The sequence below is a fragment of the Labeo rohita genome, chromosome 9 (genome assembly GCF_022985175.1).
Source record: "Labeo rohita strain BAU-BD-2019 chromosome 9, IGBB_LRoh.1.0, whole genome shotgun sequence".
NCBI classification, from domain to species: domain Eukaryota; kingdom Metazoa; phylum Chordata; class Actinopteri; order Cypriniformes; family Cyprinidae; genus Labeo; species Labeo rohita.
This window is the reverse complement of record NC_066877.1, coordinates 6438796-6456368: the sequence shown is the minus strand read 5'-3', so window position 1 is coordinate 6456368 and position 17573 is coordinate 6438796. Positions and strand designations below refer to the sequence as shown.

Below are 17573 nucleotides of genomic sequence, written 5' to 3'. Positions count from 1 at the left end.
AGCCGTGACGACAGGAGATGACGACCGGCTTCAAACCAAAAGAATTGCCCCCAGACTTAACCGCAAGCTCTTCTGGGAAGTGCAGTGATGCAGTATGTGTATATACTGTAAAACACCTTTGTTTTCTTCCATGACAACTCATAATGAGAGAATTCAGTAAGATGAATTGCAGTGATTTAGGGCTTTGTTTAGCCCACAATTACCTGATCCCGAGAATAAGGCTGGCTTCCCGTCTGGTCATCTTCTGCTCAAATCCACCTTTGTAATATGCAGAAAATGACTAGGAAAGAAGAGAAAATGTTGAAAACAATTATCCAAAATCAAGGTTAAGCTCAATCACAAGACTTCAGCCTTACTGCCATGAAACTATGATGATAGAATCACTTGTAAAGTTGCACCCAATCTTTCAATTACTATGGTTATTATGATCCAAACAATTAGACATGATGGAAGTATCTGTAAAGCCCAGATATTACAGTGGTAATCCATCATCAGAAGTTCATTCACCCATAAAAGCGATACCATCTGAAAACGATTTCACCAACTACACAGCTCAAATTATAAACGTGGTTAAACTGAATAACTCTTCTAAGTGCTTTAATAAAAATGTATTTTCTTAGAAAAAAATGCTTTTCTTAGATTTTTGTTTCCAGACAAAATATCTAAAAAAAAAAAAAATTCTTAAATCAGGAAGGATTTTCTAGACAAGCAAAAAAATTATTGTCTTAAATCAAAAAGTTATTGTCTTATTGTCTTAAATGAAAAAGTCAAAATTAAGTGAGTTTTTGCTTGAAGCAAGCAAAATAATCTGCCAATGGGGTAAGCAAAATAATCTTGTTTTCTGCTTGAAATTTCTTGCATGTTCTTCTTTTTTTCTGACAACAAGACAATAATTGTTGCTTGTCTAGAAAATCCTTCCTGATTAAAGAATTTTTAGATATTTTGGCTGGAAACGACAAAAAGTCTACGTAAGAAAAGCATTTTTTGCAGTGTTTCAAACATTTTTTTGTTTAACAGGGTTTCTGCAGGTTTTAAGAAGGTGAATTTAAAGGGGTCATCAGATGCTAAGTTCACTTTTAAATGTTGTTTGAACATTAATGTGTGTTGGCAGTGTATGTACAAATCTACCTTATAATGATAAAAATCCATGCGGTGGTTTTTAATTAATCTGTAAAAAATAACATCCCCTTTTTCAAATCAAGTCATTCTCAGATGGCTGCCGTTGTTGCATCACACCGACAGAGGCCGCTCCCACGATAATTGATTGACATGAGCATTTTACCTCAGATCAGCTGAAACAGTCCGACCTCCATTGTTTCGAATCTTTGCGATCGCCTTTCCTAATAATGTACTAGTTAGCGAGTTTAGCGGCTAATGTAAACAGGCTCGTCACTCCACAGAGAGAAGAGAGGGGCGGGGTGAGCAGAGCTCATTTGCATTTAAAGCAGCCTCGACCAGAATGAGATGATTTTTGCAGAGCTGATTTTGGCAAGGTAAAAAGGGTGTTGTTTTACACAACCATTGAGAATTTTTAACTAAGTATATTATAGACTTTTCATTAAGACCCTGAAGAATCATATCAACTTGTGGAAAATAGGCACCCGATGACCCCTTTAAGACTTCAGAGCTATTTAAAACCGAGCACAGAAAATTCAAGAAATGGGAAGGAAACACAATACATCAATATGATCTCTAATGTGTAGGTTATTTTCGTAAACTTTAATGCTTTGATATTTGATTAGAAAATGACAAAAATACAGAGAGCCGAAGTGAGACTTTAAGACTTTTGAAGACAGTTAATTTCTGAAGTAAGCAACATTATGCCTTCAATGCTGATTAGTATTATATTGAACCCATACCAATATTTGAATCTAAGAGATTAAGAGTTTATTTGCAAAAAATAGATACACTTTTACAATTTTCAAAAATCGTGTTTTTATTGTGTATAGTTATCTGTATTTTTGTTTAGTTATTTTTACTTAATCAAAATAACCCAACTGCAGCTTGACTGAGATTAACTGGAATGCACAATGAAAAAAACATGATTTTTGAAAATTGTTCAAACGTAGCAGGGCTCGGCGATTTTTCCAATCTTATTGATTAATTTGAAATGAATGTTTTGCCATGATTTTATTCGTTAGAAATCGAGGAATCGCGATTTGTAATAGAAATATTACCAAACGTTAGAATTACACTTTGACAATATGCCAGTGATAACAATAAAGAGAAAAGAATGATCCAATCACATTAACCGCTCACGTGTGACGCGCTCATATCGCCAGGCACCATTCACAAAGAATGCGCTTTCCTGTTGACAACAATGCAACACGGGCAGTGGAATAGGAAAAACATGCAAGAAGATGGTATGGGAGTTAAGTGAACTTCTTTTAACCCTTTAACCGTCACTTTTTTGAACATAGATGCGAAATGCACCATTTGAACTTAAATTTTTATAATTCATGAACTAAAACATATTGTAATATGATTTTGATGTACATTTTCAATGGTAATGCAATGTCTGATTTTAAAATGGTTTTCAAAAGAATGAATTTTGAGATTTTAAGTTTTCAACCGATATATAATTTCTTATGATATCTAAAGCATGATAGGGAAAAAGGCAACGAAGAAAGTCTTTTTGTGACAAAGGTCAGAACTCCAGTTATGACATAGATTTTTGGCTTTTAAACTCTTGATATATACTAATCTGTTACTTTTCCTACATTATTTGTAACAAATGTTTCCTACATTAAATGTAACAAATTTGTAAAATATCTATTTAGGAGTCTTAGTCCTTTATAACGATATATAGTTTGTCATGATTAGATTATGATTTATTTGTAACATGGTGAAGTAAATGTAGGCGTCCCGTGTACAGGACAATGACAGCGTTTTTATAATGCCGTTTCGAGTGAGACACTGCAAGAGACGTGAGTGCATCCACGTTTACATAAAAAACAATAGAAAAGCAGCGATATCAAATTAAAAACCTGTGAAGAACTACTACTGCATGTCTGATATTTTATGTTTGCATCATGGTGACAGGCTGAAAAATGCTGTTCACTGTTTTTACAGAACATTTAAAGTTAATAGTCTGCTGGTGTTATACCTTCAGTCAATTTGAATTTAAATTACCTTGTCTTTTAAAATTTTTTGCAAGCATTTTCCTTGTATTATTTCTGAACATATGTATAAGACAAGTTAGTACAAGATGTAGTTGTAGTTCATGCATCTTTTCTGCAAATATATTTAACAAGCGATTTGTTTAACATTTACATCATGTTGACAACTTCATGTGTGGTGCATTAGGAATAGACTTTTCTTTACCTAGAGGGTTCGTAAAGAAAAAAAGTTACTTGAATCATGTTGTAGCTACATTTTCAAGTTAAAAAAAAAAAAAAGTAAATTTTTTTGCCATATCGCCCTGCCCTAAAACGTAGTTATGTTTTTACAAATGAGCTTCATATCCTCTTCATGTGATGACTGATGTGCACAATAACATGTAAAATCTCAATGTTGATGGCAACCAGGTGCTTTGTATGCTTTGGATCAGTTAAAAGACTCAAGATCAGCACTTTCACCTCATTATGTGAAAGTAGAGTCTTCAGGGTTTTGAGATGATTGACCCGATAATTATCCAAATTCGCGAACTAAATGTGCATTCATGATGGAATTACTGTAATTACGAGACTGACTGACTTGTAAAGTGTACACGTCCTCGTTGAACTCGTAATTCCAATTTGTAAACTCTGAATTTTCAGAGAGCACTGACTTGTGCCTCTTGACCACTACAACATGATGCAGAAATGCTCAAAACGGCAGCTGCATCATAAGTAAAATGTAGCTACTGCCGTAAAAAGCAGTTATTTTGTTATATTTTTGTTAAATAATTCATATAATTGACTATATAAATAAACAAAAGACATTCTAGCTTAAAGTTGAGTGTAATGTACCATAAAATAAACGTTCAAATATATGTTAATTTTATTTCAATTATAGTACGCATTACTTGCTATATTGTGGTTTTGTCTATTGACTACTCAAATTACACTGATTCATTTTGCTGTTAATAATGTTGCCACAAAAGCACACAATCCCGAGTCTGAGGACACGAACAGAAGCAAGCACAAAGTCCTAGGTTGTAATCTAGTAATTACTGTAATAACAGCATGGTGTGAATGCACCATAAAACAAAGGACCCAAAACTGAGATTTTGTAAGGTCATGAATGACATGAAGTGATGAAGTTTCAACCAGTGTTTTGAGGAAATTTAGCAAACAATTTTTTGCTGGGATTTTAAGTACAGTACAGACCCCACAGGTGCTGTGTTTACATTTCCATGTGCTTCACAGATTTTTCAACTTTGGGACTTTTCCATTTTCACTATTCACTATAGTTTCTTTCACAAGAAACTATTCACCCCAAAATCTTAATGTTTTATTTTAAGTCTTAATTCATTATTCGCTCACTGTCATTCCAAACCCATATGCTGCTGTTTAAAGAGATTTTATGAAGAACCTTCACACAGTTGCAGCACTTAATAAGCTTTTTTTTTTTTTCCACAAACAACAACAACCTCATTATTGCATCATAAATGCACACTACCAGTCTAAAGTTTTTGAACAGTAAGATTTTTAATGTTTCTTGCAGAAGTCATTTGACACAAAGTACAGCAAAAACTGTTTGAATCAGTTAAAATTTTGAAATATTTTTACTAATTAAACCTCTGGGATCTGAGGGGGTTTTGGGGCTTAAGAGAAGTTTTGACATGCCCTGACATTTGTGCTTTTTTTTAGTATCTTACTGGCTAAAGTCTGATTAGACTGTAATCAGCACAAACTGGGCTACAATAATATGTAAGCAACATGAATGCACGCTTGCGTTTTTGAGAAAACAACATTTATGCATGGTTAGTGAAAAACTAAAATTTTTAAGTCACTGAAATAAGGCCATGAAACACATACAGAACATTTGTTCACAAGACTTTAAAATCTGTTTTCTATTTGAATATATTTTAAAATGATTTCTAAAGGATCATGTGACACTGAAGACTGGAGTAATGATGCTGAAAATTTAGCTTTGATCACAGAAATAAATTATATTTTAAAATATATTTAAATAAAAGCAGCTATTTTAAATAGTAAAAATATTTCACAATATTTCTGTATTTTGGATCAAATAAATGCAGACTTGGTGAGCAGAGAGCTTTTGACTGGTAGTGTAGTCAATATGACTTGCATTATTACATGTCTTCTTAAGCGCTAAAATAGGTTTTTTATGAGGAACAGACCAAAAAAAAAATATATATATATATATGGTAATGTATAGCACACAATCTGTATGCACTTCTTTTATGATCTTTTTTTCTTGGATTGTTAACAATCTATTTGACAGTAAACTGCAGTTGTATAAGCAAGAGATATGTTAAAATTCTTAAGAAATTTTACATTCTGGCAAAAACAACAGCGCACAGGTCTGGTACACATGTACTCATAAGGGGTGAACAAACAACAGCATAATTTCATCGTTTTTTGCAAAACTATCCCTTTAATTAAAATTCCATAACGGAATAACATCGGTCTGTGGCTCTTTCGGAAATCGTACATACTGTAGGATTTTGGTCAGAGCTCACGATTGAGTAAAAACATGTGTACGTTCAGAGGGCGAGAGAGGCCAGAACGTTCAGTCCAATCTCAGCCCACAACATGATACTTAATCACACTCATCCATTATGTGATTCACTGAAGGATGAAATCACTGGATTAATAACTCTAATAGTGATCTATTACAAGTGCGCTCAGTCGCGAACCCGGTTTAGGAGAAAGCCTCTGAGATTACAGAAGTTTCAGTGCGCACACAGGTGGACAGGTTGAGTCAAAGCACTGGGAACCAGCCCTGACCGCACAACCCTGGAGATTAAGGAGAACCTGGACAAATCAGCTTGACAAACTCCATTAAAAATCAGAAGCACAGCGTGAACTACAGCAGCGGCCAGTGAGATGAAATCAGTCCTTCGCTCTACATCAGGAGGTTTAACATGCCAACACCGCACGCAAACAAGATGTGGAAATGAACATGGAAAAATCCTAACTTCGTTCCCACAAATCATTGCTTTCTGAAACAAAATGTATGTTTTAAAAAAATGAAAGCTATGCTGGAACTTTTCAAAATGGGAATATTGATTCATGGGGTGTTAGAGAGCAATCACACAACATTGGCTTATTTACAATCTTAGAAATAAGGTACAAACTGTCACTATGGTGGAACCTTTTTTAAAATATACTAAGATGTACACTTCAAGGTTTAGTTCACTCTGGAACTAAAATTTCCTGACAATTTACTCATGCCCATGTCAACCAAGATGTTCATGTCTTTCTAGCTTCAGTCGAAAAGAAATTATGGTTTCATATATATATATATATATACATGGATTTTTCTCCATGGGGACTTCAATGGAGATGAATGTCCAAATTGCAGTTTCAATGTATCTTCAAAAAGCTCTCAGGGTTCTACGCTTACTTTTCTGTTTAGGAGCACAGTCAAAATTCTTCTAATCAATAATAATAAAAAAAATAAAAAATAAAAAAATAATCGGATCAAAAATTAGCCTTCCCATTATGAGGTGAAGGTGATATTTGATTCCTTAAATTGAGACACACAGACGTGGCACAGAAGAACACAGTAGTGGCTTGCAGGTGTATTTTCATGTTTCAAGTTTAATGAGGCTCAGGGGTGCCTTGAGTGCAGTCAAATTCATAAATTCATGTTGAGATTAATGTTTTAAATATACATTTTTGAATATAGAAATATTAACTGATTTAAATAACTGAAAAGATTCTTTAAAGCTGAAAATAAAACTGCCAGTAGGTGGCGGTAAGTCACTGATTTAATTACTGAATCATTCATTCATTTGATTCGTTCAAACGGCTGATTCGTTTAAAAAAAAAAGTTTCATTTGCTCATAAAGCAAATGACTGTCTTTATGAACGGGAAATTGAATGATTGACTCACTAAATTCATTTAAAAACGTATGTTCATTCATAAACGAAACACCTCTGTGTTTGAATGCAGATGCGCAGCGGCTCAGTTGTAACTTATTTCAAACTATTTTTGATGACGAAATAGAGCAAAATCAGGCAATAGTGTTATAGTCAGATAATGTAAGTCACTTAATTTTAACTTGTTTATTTAACTGTTGTATTAAATCAGTATCTCATTTACAAACGTCCTTAAAAATCATTAAAAGCTGTCTCATCTTAGTTCATCATGATCTCATAAAATTCCACTAGTCAACGGAGCTCCCTACACTGCACAATCAATCTTTTATTTACACTCTCTATACAGTTTGTTTATGAGATACGTCTGTGATACATTACTCAATGCTGCAAAAACACATATAAACCTCTGAAGCTCCTCTAAGCACGAACACAAATATGCTGATCAGGTCAGTCGCACTGGTGCTCCAAAATATTTTTTCAGTCGCAAGCAGTAGTTTTCAGTCAAAAAAGGACTGAAAGGCTTGCACTGTAGAGCCCTGGCTCTACACTATCCCAGCCAAGGAATAAGGGTCTTATCTAGTGAAACAATCTGTCATTTTCTAAAAAGAAATAAATAAAAATGTACTTTTTTTTAACCACAAATTCTCATCTTGCATGAAATCACATTGGAAAGGTCACGTGTGGTTAGTTCTTCGTCTGTGTACTTTAGTTCAAAAAGGTAGGGTGAAAACTCTCAAATCTCATTTTCTCCTCCATCTTCAAAATCGTTTTCACATTACAAAGATCGTTTGACTTTCTTTGCATGTTTGCTTGGTAAACACTGTTACTTCCACCAACATCACGCTTGACCTTTTCAACATGACTACGTAATCTGTGAAGTCGAGCTAGTGCAAAACAAGCATTTGTGGTTTGTATTTTTTTTAGAAAATGGCCGATTGTTTCGCTAGATAAGACCCTCATTCCTCAGCTGGGATCGTGTAGAGCCCTTTGAAGCTGCATTGAAACTGCAATTTGGACCTTCAACCCGTTGATCCCCATTAAAGTCCACTATATGGGAAAAAAAAGTCATGGAATGTTTTCCTCAAAAACCTTTCTTTTCAGTAGAAGAAAGAAAGACGTGAACATCTTGAATTTGGGAGCAAACTAATCTTTTCAGACACTAATATGTACTTAGTGTCTGAAAACTACTAAAAGCTAACTTTTAGCTTTTGTACCTTATGGTAACACCCCCGTGACAGCATTGTCCCTTTTTTTCTGTGAGTGTATGCTAAAAAAGATTTGTTCGTTTTTGGCACTTACCGCAGTGGGTAACTTCTTAGCAGCTTCTGTAACAACCTGACTGAGAGGCCTCCATAAGTGGAATGCATATCGACCTAAAAGCAAATGCAATAAAGGGAAGAAAGACTGAAAAGTGTGCCACTTGATAGCAGACCATTTACAGAGTTAATTTCCAGGGTTAACAAAGTTGGTTTAAGGGTGAAACCAAGGACAAAACCACATTTTAGTCTTATTCAATACGTGTTAAAGGTGAGGTCGCCTTTCAACTTCCCTTGGTATTTATTGGGTCAGAGTGCTGGTGAACTGCCAGTGGTTGTGGTTCGACTGTGAAGCAACACACTGCAAGTCAGCAGCACTCAATGAAATGAACATATAATGCCTTTCGAACATCCAGCGTTCAATAAAGAAGCTGCGAAAGGCCGTTGGGCGGCTCAATTAACTCAACCAAATTGTAGGTGAAGAACACATAAAATCGTCAGAAGTAATACATTATGGGAACATTTTTGGATTTTCATTTCATCAAACTCTGAGAAGTATATTGTTGAGAGGAAAACGTTATTTTGCTTTTCAGCAAAAAAGCATTTGAGGCTCCCTCCACTGTAATCCAAAGCCCTGCCTCTGAGCGGAGCAGACCACACACTGCCTTAGCTTTTGGCAGGAGCGCTGCCCCCTCGATGTACTGAAATGGGAATTAGCCCCCTTCCTCAAAGCGACCACAAGCGCTATTCCATCCTGACCTCACACAGCTATGGGTGGAAGACTTGGCGAATAGTGATGATTAACTGCCACACAGCAGTAGGGAGGATGGCAGAGGCACCTGCCAGAAAAGAATCAAACGTAAACAAGCCGATGACAAAGACGCTTAAATTATTTGGCCACATGCGGCCGTTTAAAGTCGCTTTGATTTCTTTTAATGCTAGAGGCCACGGTGACCTCATTAACCAGGGCGAGCTTCATCTGGGGGCTTGAACAAACACTCAGTAAGAGCGGCTTAACCATCACCCTCATCAACGTCGCCATCATCGCAAGTGTTTTGAGTCCTTTAGAATCACATCATAAATATCTGTGGGCAGCTTTATCGTACGGAAAGTTTAGCTAAATATTTTAAGAAGACAAAGGAGGAAAAAACTTTTATTGCTTTATACAATGGCTACTCTATCCCACTGTGAACCACAACATGAGGGATTTTAGCTTACAAACATCCTGCCTAGAAACGTAGTCTGCGCCAGAACGCAAACACAGACGCTTCGCCAACACGGCGTTCCAAGAGTGCTGATATCTAGTTCAACAGCACTGGGAATTTTCACCGTTGATATCACTTTACTTGTCTGAGTTTGCGCTTTCTAGACAGACTGTCAGTATGTGTATTAGTGGTGGAGATTCATGTGTCGCTGATGTAAGCACACTCATTCATCCGGGATCAGAGCAAGTCATTTTTTTTAGGAGTATTTGAATCATTCCCTCAACTGATTCATTCAAGCGCACCAATTACATTAAGCAAGGAATAACTGATGACGGGTCAACGTTCTATGGTTACCACACCTCAAGACATGGATCGGATGATACATTTTAAGGCATTTGTCTGGTTTTTGTCCTTAAAACTCTACTGTAAGAACATTAGGATTGATTTAAGCATCTCATCCAATGCCTCCGTTGCTAATTCCAAAACGTCATTTTAGACCTACCAGTGGAGGCTTGAGGTGCAGTTAATAACTTAGACAGGGAGAGAGCTTAGGCGTGTGAATTACCTTTGAGTCTGTGCATCTCTCAAGTGTTTGGCAGAAGCACCTCCACTAATAGTGAAACTTTTTAGTTAAATTTCTTCAGAAACAGCTAGGGCTGGGTGATATGGCCAAAAAATTATCACAATATTTTTTTTTTCATATCAGTCAGTATCGATAATTATCAAGATAAATGTCGAATTTTAAATTTCTTTCAAGTTTAAAGGCAGATTTTTGCTACAATGTGAAAGTTGTAAAAACAAATTTTTTTATTTCTTCACATTTTTCTGGCCATTTTTCCTTAAAATAAACAAAATGTGTTAGTTTTACATGTTTTAATGAGTAATATTGTTTCAAATCAAGAAACAGGTTTGTGTTACATCATAATATTAATACACAGTTTTTTGTCTCTTAAAAAAACACATCTGGTAGTAGCTTGAGCTAGGATGCAGATGTAGATTTATGTTCATTATCAAAATCAATAATATATGTAAAATTGTAGCAACCTCATTTTTATGTAGTGACATTTAATTATTCTGTTTAAGTATTGTTTTTTTGTTTGTTTGTTTTAACTATTGTTCATGATCTAACCATAGATCATGATAACAACAGTTAAAACTACAAACATAGCACCTCAGTACCATGGTAAAAATATAATATGGTTCCTAGGTATTTGTATGAAAAACAGCAGTCTAAATACATTTCGTATAAATGCATAAACACTATATCTTAATCACAAAAAACGCTGTAATTATACTGCATTACTCTTCCATCAGTACATTTAATAGATGTCTACATTAATACTATAATCATATTCGACACAAACTTATTATCAAAATTATACACACATTTTTGATACAATACCACTGTGCAGTTAGTGATATGACAGTAAATCTATGGTAAATGATGGAGATTTGTAGATTAAAAGCCTTCTGACTGTGCACAGTGTTTCTCCTGTTTGTCAGCGCAGTTTCATCTGACTATAAATTGAATCATTTGTGTTCTTCACTGAATTCAAGAGCTTCACACTGGTGCTGTTTAGTGACCAAGACTCATCATCAGCGAGTGAACGCATCTGCTCTAGTAAGTTCGCGCCGTGCTGCTGTTTGAACTTTGATCCGAGCGGATAAACAGTCCAAGTGGCGCGCTTTGACTAGCGCTCTTTTGTTCCGCCTTTGTAACCCCAGCAAATTCCAATAGTTTTTAAGTGCAAAGCATAAAGGTTTGTTGCTATGCAAGCTTGCTTTCATGCATCTTTGTGTAATGTGTCAGAATTAAGTGATATCACTCAAGTAAAAGTGCTGTTGTTCCAAATACCAGCATCAGCACAATTGTGAGTGTGATATTGCTTTTATGCAAGAGTTCAATAAACAAGAAGTTAGTACTGAGTAGTGAGTAACTTACATTTTAGACAAATACAATAAGAGTTAAGTTAAAAAAATGTCCTGGCTCTTCCAAGCTTTATAATGGCAGTGAATGGCTGTGGAGATTCTGAAGTCCCATAAAGTGCTACCACCCATCATAAAAAGTGCTCCACATTGCTATGGGGGTTAATAAAGGCCTTCTGAAGTGAATCAATGTGTCTGTGTAAACATTATATCAAACATTTCTGGAAGTCTTGTTATCGTTTATCGAGGAAATTCATATAGCGTGATAATTATCTTTATCGATTATTGCCCAGCCCTAGAAACAGCACCACTGTTACCTCGCTTGTGAGAAATCTCATGTAGTTTTAAGTTGTTAAAAAATCATGTTGATAAAATCATCAGAGCAGCACTAACAACATTAGCACATATGTTAATGTGTGTGCATCTGTAAGGGAGAGAGAGGAGAAATAGAGTATGTACTTTCCGTACATAATAAAGCATAATTTTGTGGCAAAACATGGGATTAATCTGTCTTTTTTTATCTGACTGTTTACTGTATTTATTTGTGTGGCCACTGACATTGTGGGTTTTGGTTATTTTGCAATTTTAGGCTGTAAAGACCTCGGAAATAACTGAAATCATGTGGTGAATAGATATAGACATGTAATGCGGCCAAGAGCTGCCTGGAACTACATTCACAGTGCATTGCCATGAAAATAATTGCACACTCTAGAACATTCGGCAGCCAATCAGATTCAAGCATTAAGAACTTAATTTCTTAAAGGGATATTACACCCAAAAATAAAAATTACCCCAGGATTTACTCACTACTCAGTCATCTTAGGTGTATATGACACCTATGACAGGTGAATACAATCTGAGCTATATTGACTATAATGGCTGTTGAGATTATGAAGTCCAATAAAGTGCATCCATCCATCATAAAAAAGTGCTCCACATGGCTCCGGGGGGTTAATAAACTAATGCTAGTCACATGCAAACCAAGTTTTGTTTACATCAAAGGAAAACCAGTCTCCTCTTGGTTTATATCAAAATCCTCTGACTTTTTTTCTCTACAAATCCTTGTTTTTTACTTTTAATTTGTGACCAGTGTTTTGTTCTACTCTCTCCTTTGCACTTCCATGTTCATCACTTCTCACTGGAGCTTACATTACATCTACATCCTATGTCATCTGTGTACGACAGTTAGTGGAAACTAGAGATTACGGTTTATAAAGTTTTAAATATAGTTATTTTTCTTACACAAACACATCGATTCAATTCAGAGGGGCTTTATTAACCCCCGGAGCAATGTAGAGCACTTTTTATGATGGATGGATGCACTTTATTGGACTTCAGAATCTCAACAGCCATTCACTGCTATTATAAAGCTTGGAAGAGCCAGGACATTTTTTAACATAACTCTTACTGTATTCGTCTAAAAAAGTTACTCAGTACTAACTTCTTGTTAATTAAACTCTTGCATAAAAGCAATATCACACTCACAATTGTGCTGATGCTGATATTTGAAACAACAGTACTTTTACTTGCATGATATCGCTTAATTCTGACACATTGCACACAGACACATGAAATCAAGCTTGCATAGCAACAAACCTTAATGCTTTGCACTTAAAAACTATTGGAATTTGCTGGGGTTACACAACACGACAGAACTGGGTAAACCAGCTAAATGCGTAATTTGTCATGTGGTTAATGCTATCAACACCTTGAAATTACTTGTCACAGGCAATCCATGCAAGAAAATACAAGCAATCTAGTCTCCCCAGGAGTAACCTGAGGTGGAGCACTACCTCAAAAGCACAATGGTGATCAATCATTGGTTTAAACCAGCAAGCTTTGGTTCTCAGCCTAGAGTTTTAACCACTAGGCCATACCACATTTATATAAATGTATGAAGTTTCTGCATGTGACTATCCAAAATGTGGTTTAATGACACACAAATCTCCAAATGGATGCATACACAGGGGTTCAAAACAGATGTGCTCACCTGCAAACCCTGCCGCTGCAACTCCCAGCCCCACTGCCATCAGACAGCCACCCTGAAACACACACACACACACACACGTTGTGTTTACATGTTTTATGGGTTCATTCCATAGGCGTAATGGTTTTTATACTGTACAAACCGTATTTTCTATCGCCCTACACCTAAACCTAGCCCTCACAGGAGACTGTGCACACTTTTACTTTCTCAAAAAAACTCATTCTGCATGATTTATAAGCCTGTTTCCTCATGGGGACCTCACAAATGTCCCCACAAGGTCAAAATTTACTGGTATTACTATCCTTGTGGGGACATTTGGTCCCCATAACGTGATAAAATACCAGGTGCACACACACACACATCACAATGATTACATCACCATGATAATTAATAATAAACATAAGCCAATCACAGGTAGAGAAGGATTTTAAGCATCAGAGAAGGCACATATGGTTTTCCCATAGCAAAGCACTAAAAATTTAAGAACTAGACTAGACTTCAACTGCAAATTTAGTATTCTTCATAGAAGACTGTTCAATTCTAAAGTGTTTTTCCTGTATATGAAAATCCAATATTGCATAAATCCCAGACTCCCACTGACTGAATGTTCAGAATGAATCATGAAAAGAAACTATTCATGAATTCATGCTGCAAAGATCAAACAGTTAAGATGCTCCATCTCTCAAAATACCCCAAAAGTCATGAAAAAATTACCCAGAATGCCATAGCTATTAACGCCTTGCCCACAAAGAACACTTCAGTGACCAGTTTGTATCTATAAGGCGCATTTAACCTTTAAACTTAACATATTTAAAGCTATTGTGATCCGTCAATCATGGCTTTGAGAAACAATGTTGGCCTGACAAATACGTTTAGTTAAGGATCTTCTTTTATGACTATTACATCATCTGGTACTTAGAGCTTTTAGTGGGCCATAAGTGTTTAATATATAAATATTATATAAGTCATGATGGCTAATGTACAAAAACTGTGAGAATGTGGGTTTCACAATGATTAATAACTTATAATCATTTTCCATGTCACAACACTTAGATTTTCAATCTTTATTGGGCAAATTTCGTTAAAGTATCATTTTACAGTAAGTGTTTGTTAATTGTTATAATATTTTCTGATAAAACAAAGGTAAAGTTATTCAGATAACTGCTTGAGTTTCAGATTATGAGCAGCAAGGTCAACACTATGGATGAGCACACACGGGTGTAACTCTTATGACACAAGCTCAGCCGTTTCATGGTAAAACAGTGTAAATGCACCGAACTCTCCAGCGCGACATTTACTCACAAGGCGTTTGTCAATATCTGTCTCACTCTGCCCGTTGGTTTTCGGTGTATATTCAGCATGTCTCATGAAGTCCCCCTCCATCGCTACACCGCTGGAGCTCGCCATGCTGATGATGACAGACACACCTACGGAAACACCAGAGGGACAAACTTCATTCTACAGCAGGGTCTTGCGATTCCAAAACAGAGGAGCGCGTTTCTCAGACCCCACTCATGTTCCTTAAACTTTAAAAACAAGCTGTAACTCCTAAGCATTATATTTATGTATCACGTGTTTAAAAAGCTTTCATGCACTATGCTGCATATGAATGCTGGTGTATAGCGGGGAGTTCCATACAGGGAGCGACTAGCCAATAAAACCATAAGCAACTCCCTGCCGGTGCCAGCGGTTAGCTGCTTTAGTGTATGTAAAGGTCAGGAATCACGCAACAGAATATACCAGCATGAATCGATCTACACAACTAACTCGTAATTCCGGAAGAAGCGGGGGATATAGAGAAAATACAATAAATCAAAGAAGCAACATGACGGACAGTGAGCAAACGAATGAGTGTTGTGAGAAAAACCTACCTAGTACTTCAAACCCTCAGAATGAGCCAGTACAGTAAGTATAATAGTAAAATATCATGAATTTGACTCATACAGTGTGTTTACGTTTGATATAATACATATATTTATAAAATAACACATAAATGATAACAAATACATATTTTACATTTAAATGCACAAACATTGTTTTAGGTTTTAACGTTATTCAGATGTAGCATATTGTTATTTCGATGCGTTTAATCTAACGATTGGTCATTTTGGCGTTTAAATAGTATATTTATTTCTATAGTCCTTTCTCTGTTTATGAACCAGGCGCTGGTATAGTTTCACTTTCGTTTCTGCCCAAACCAAAACTCAGATACGAGTATTTACCTTAGCAACTGAGAGAAATACTTGTCACCGAAGGGAAGTTTGTCTTGGACCGCTCACATTTTCCAGTCTTTCTCTTTTGCAAATCATTATATAACTAGGGATAGTAAATAACAACAATAAATAAATAGAAACAACAAATAAATAAAATATAAATCATTAAAAACTGACAAAAATAAACAATCATCTGGTGGACAGTACATATAGGTTTCCACGATATAATATATATATATATATATATATATATATATATATATATACACTACCGTTCAAAAGTTTGGGGTCAGTAAGACTTGTATTAGTCTTTAAAGAAGTCTCTTATGCTCATCAAGGCTGCATTTATTTGATTAAAAATATAGAAAAAAACAGTAATATTGCAAAATGTTTTTACAATATAAAATAATGTTTTTTATTTTAACATACTTTAAAATAGAATTTATTCCTGTGATGAAAAGCTGAATTTTTATCAGCTGTTACTCCAGTCTTAAGTGTCACATGATCCTTCAGAAATCATTCTAATATGCGGATTTATTATTAGAATGATCAATGTTGGATAATATCAACAGTTGTGCTGCCAAATATTTTTTGGAACCTGTGATTTTTTTTTTTCAGGATTCTTTCATGAATAACAAGTTTAAAAAGTACAGTGTTTATTCAAAATATAAATATATATATTTTTTTTTAAATAAATGTCTTGACTAAACTTGAACATGTCTGCCATCATTATACCAACTATCTATAGCCAATACAATAACACTTATATACACATCAATAATTTCTTAAGTTCTGTCCAAGAGTTTACCTTTATTTACATTGCGTACATTGTTAAATATCACGGTAACATTTTACAATAAGGTTCATTAGTTAACCTGATCTAAGAATGAACTTACTAATGCATTATTAAGTTGTGTTTGTTAACATTAGTTAATGCACTGTGAACCAACATAAACAAACAATGAACGATTGTATTTTTATTAACTAGTAATATAACTGTAATAATTGTATTGTTCATTGTTTGCTCATGTTAGTTAATACATTAACTAATGTTAACAAATGACACCTTATTGTAAAGTGTTACCAATATCATGTTTTTGTCTCATTTATTAACTGACTGGTCATTTTTAGTAAACGTTACTAAACAAACATCAACTACTGTGTAAATAAAATCGACAATAGCTCAGACAATGCGACCATAATTACTTGTTAAAATAAAAAAGTTCCTTGATATAATGCAAAATCATGATACATTAATATGTGATCTTTTTTTAATAATGTAAGAAGCTTTTTTGATGACAGTATTGGTTGCCTTCTTGTAGTAAGTATCTGTAGTATATGATACTTTTGCTGGAATTTGGTTGCATGGTGAGTTTTTGTAAGGGGACTTCCAATTATTTGTGTTCATGTCATTGGTTTATTAAGTTATGACCAAATTACTGTAAAGTACCGAACTGTTGCCTAAACTTAAGTAGTCTTGCTATTTCTGTTTGTGTTCTGTTTATTTACTTTGCAATCACCATGCCTAATTCTAATCTTCTCTAATCTAATTTATACTACATGACTCACTGTTTTATGTGTCATCAGACAGCCCATTTAGGGTCATTTGTGATGTCAGTGGATCAGCTGTGATACAGATGTGTTTTTAAATGGCTTTTTAAAGCTGCATTATTTGGGGTGTGTGTATTGTGTCACCCACAAACATGATGGGGATGTAGGGGAAGTTCCCCAGAGTTGTTTGTGAAAAAGTCTGGCTTTGAGACATTGCTGGCATATGAGACTGATAAGTTCACAACATGGATGGAGACTGAGCTTGAAAACAAGTGTACCTAATGCATGCCATTTGCCCACAGTGCTGATGGATACACCAAGATACCACCAAATGAATCAAGACGGAGCAAAACCCAAAGAAGTAAGTCATGACAAGACTGTTGATGTCTTTCCCATCTTCATGTGATCCAGATGTCTCTCTTAATTGTTACCATCAGGTG

The 17573-nt window shown here is 35.3% G+C and overlaps 2 protein-coding genes across 2 annotated transcripts in view; one reads left to right on the top strand and one right to left on the bottom strand.

The window, feature by feature from the left end:
• Positions 1 to 14839, bottom strand: part of dnajc15 (DnaJ (Hsp40) homolog, subfamily C, member 15) — a 28902-nt gene extending 14063 nt beyond the window's left edge. Inside the window, exons 1-4 of the mRNA XM_051119552.1 lie at positions 14672 to 14839; positions 13373 to 13424; positions 8295 to 8368; positions 204 to 280 (exon numbers count right to left, since the gene is read on the bottom strand). Of these exons, the coding sequence (XP_050975509.1) occupies positions 204 to 280; positions 8295 to 8368; positions 13373 to 13424; positions 14672 to 14776 (308 nt within the window). The 5' untranslated portion in view covers positions 14777 to 14839. The remainder of the gene's footprint in view (positions 1 to 203; positions 281 to 8294; positions 8369 to 13372; positions 13425 to 14671) is intronic.
• Positions 14840 to 14928: 89 nt separating this feature from the next.
• The window catches only part of epsti1 (epithelial stromal interaction 1), a 29170-nt gene continuing 26525 nt past the window's right edge, over positions 14929 to 17573 (top strand). Inside the window, exons 1-2 of the mRNA XM_051119551.1 lie at positions 14929 to 15274; positions 17436 to 17494. Of these exons, the coding sequence (XP_050975508.1) occupies positions 15114 to 15274; positions 17436 to 17494 (220 nt within the window). The 5' untranslated portion in view covers positions 14929 to 15113. The remainder of the gene's footprint in view (positions 15275 to 17435; positions 17495 to 17573) is intronic.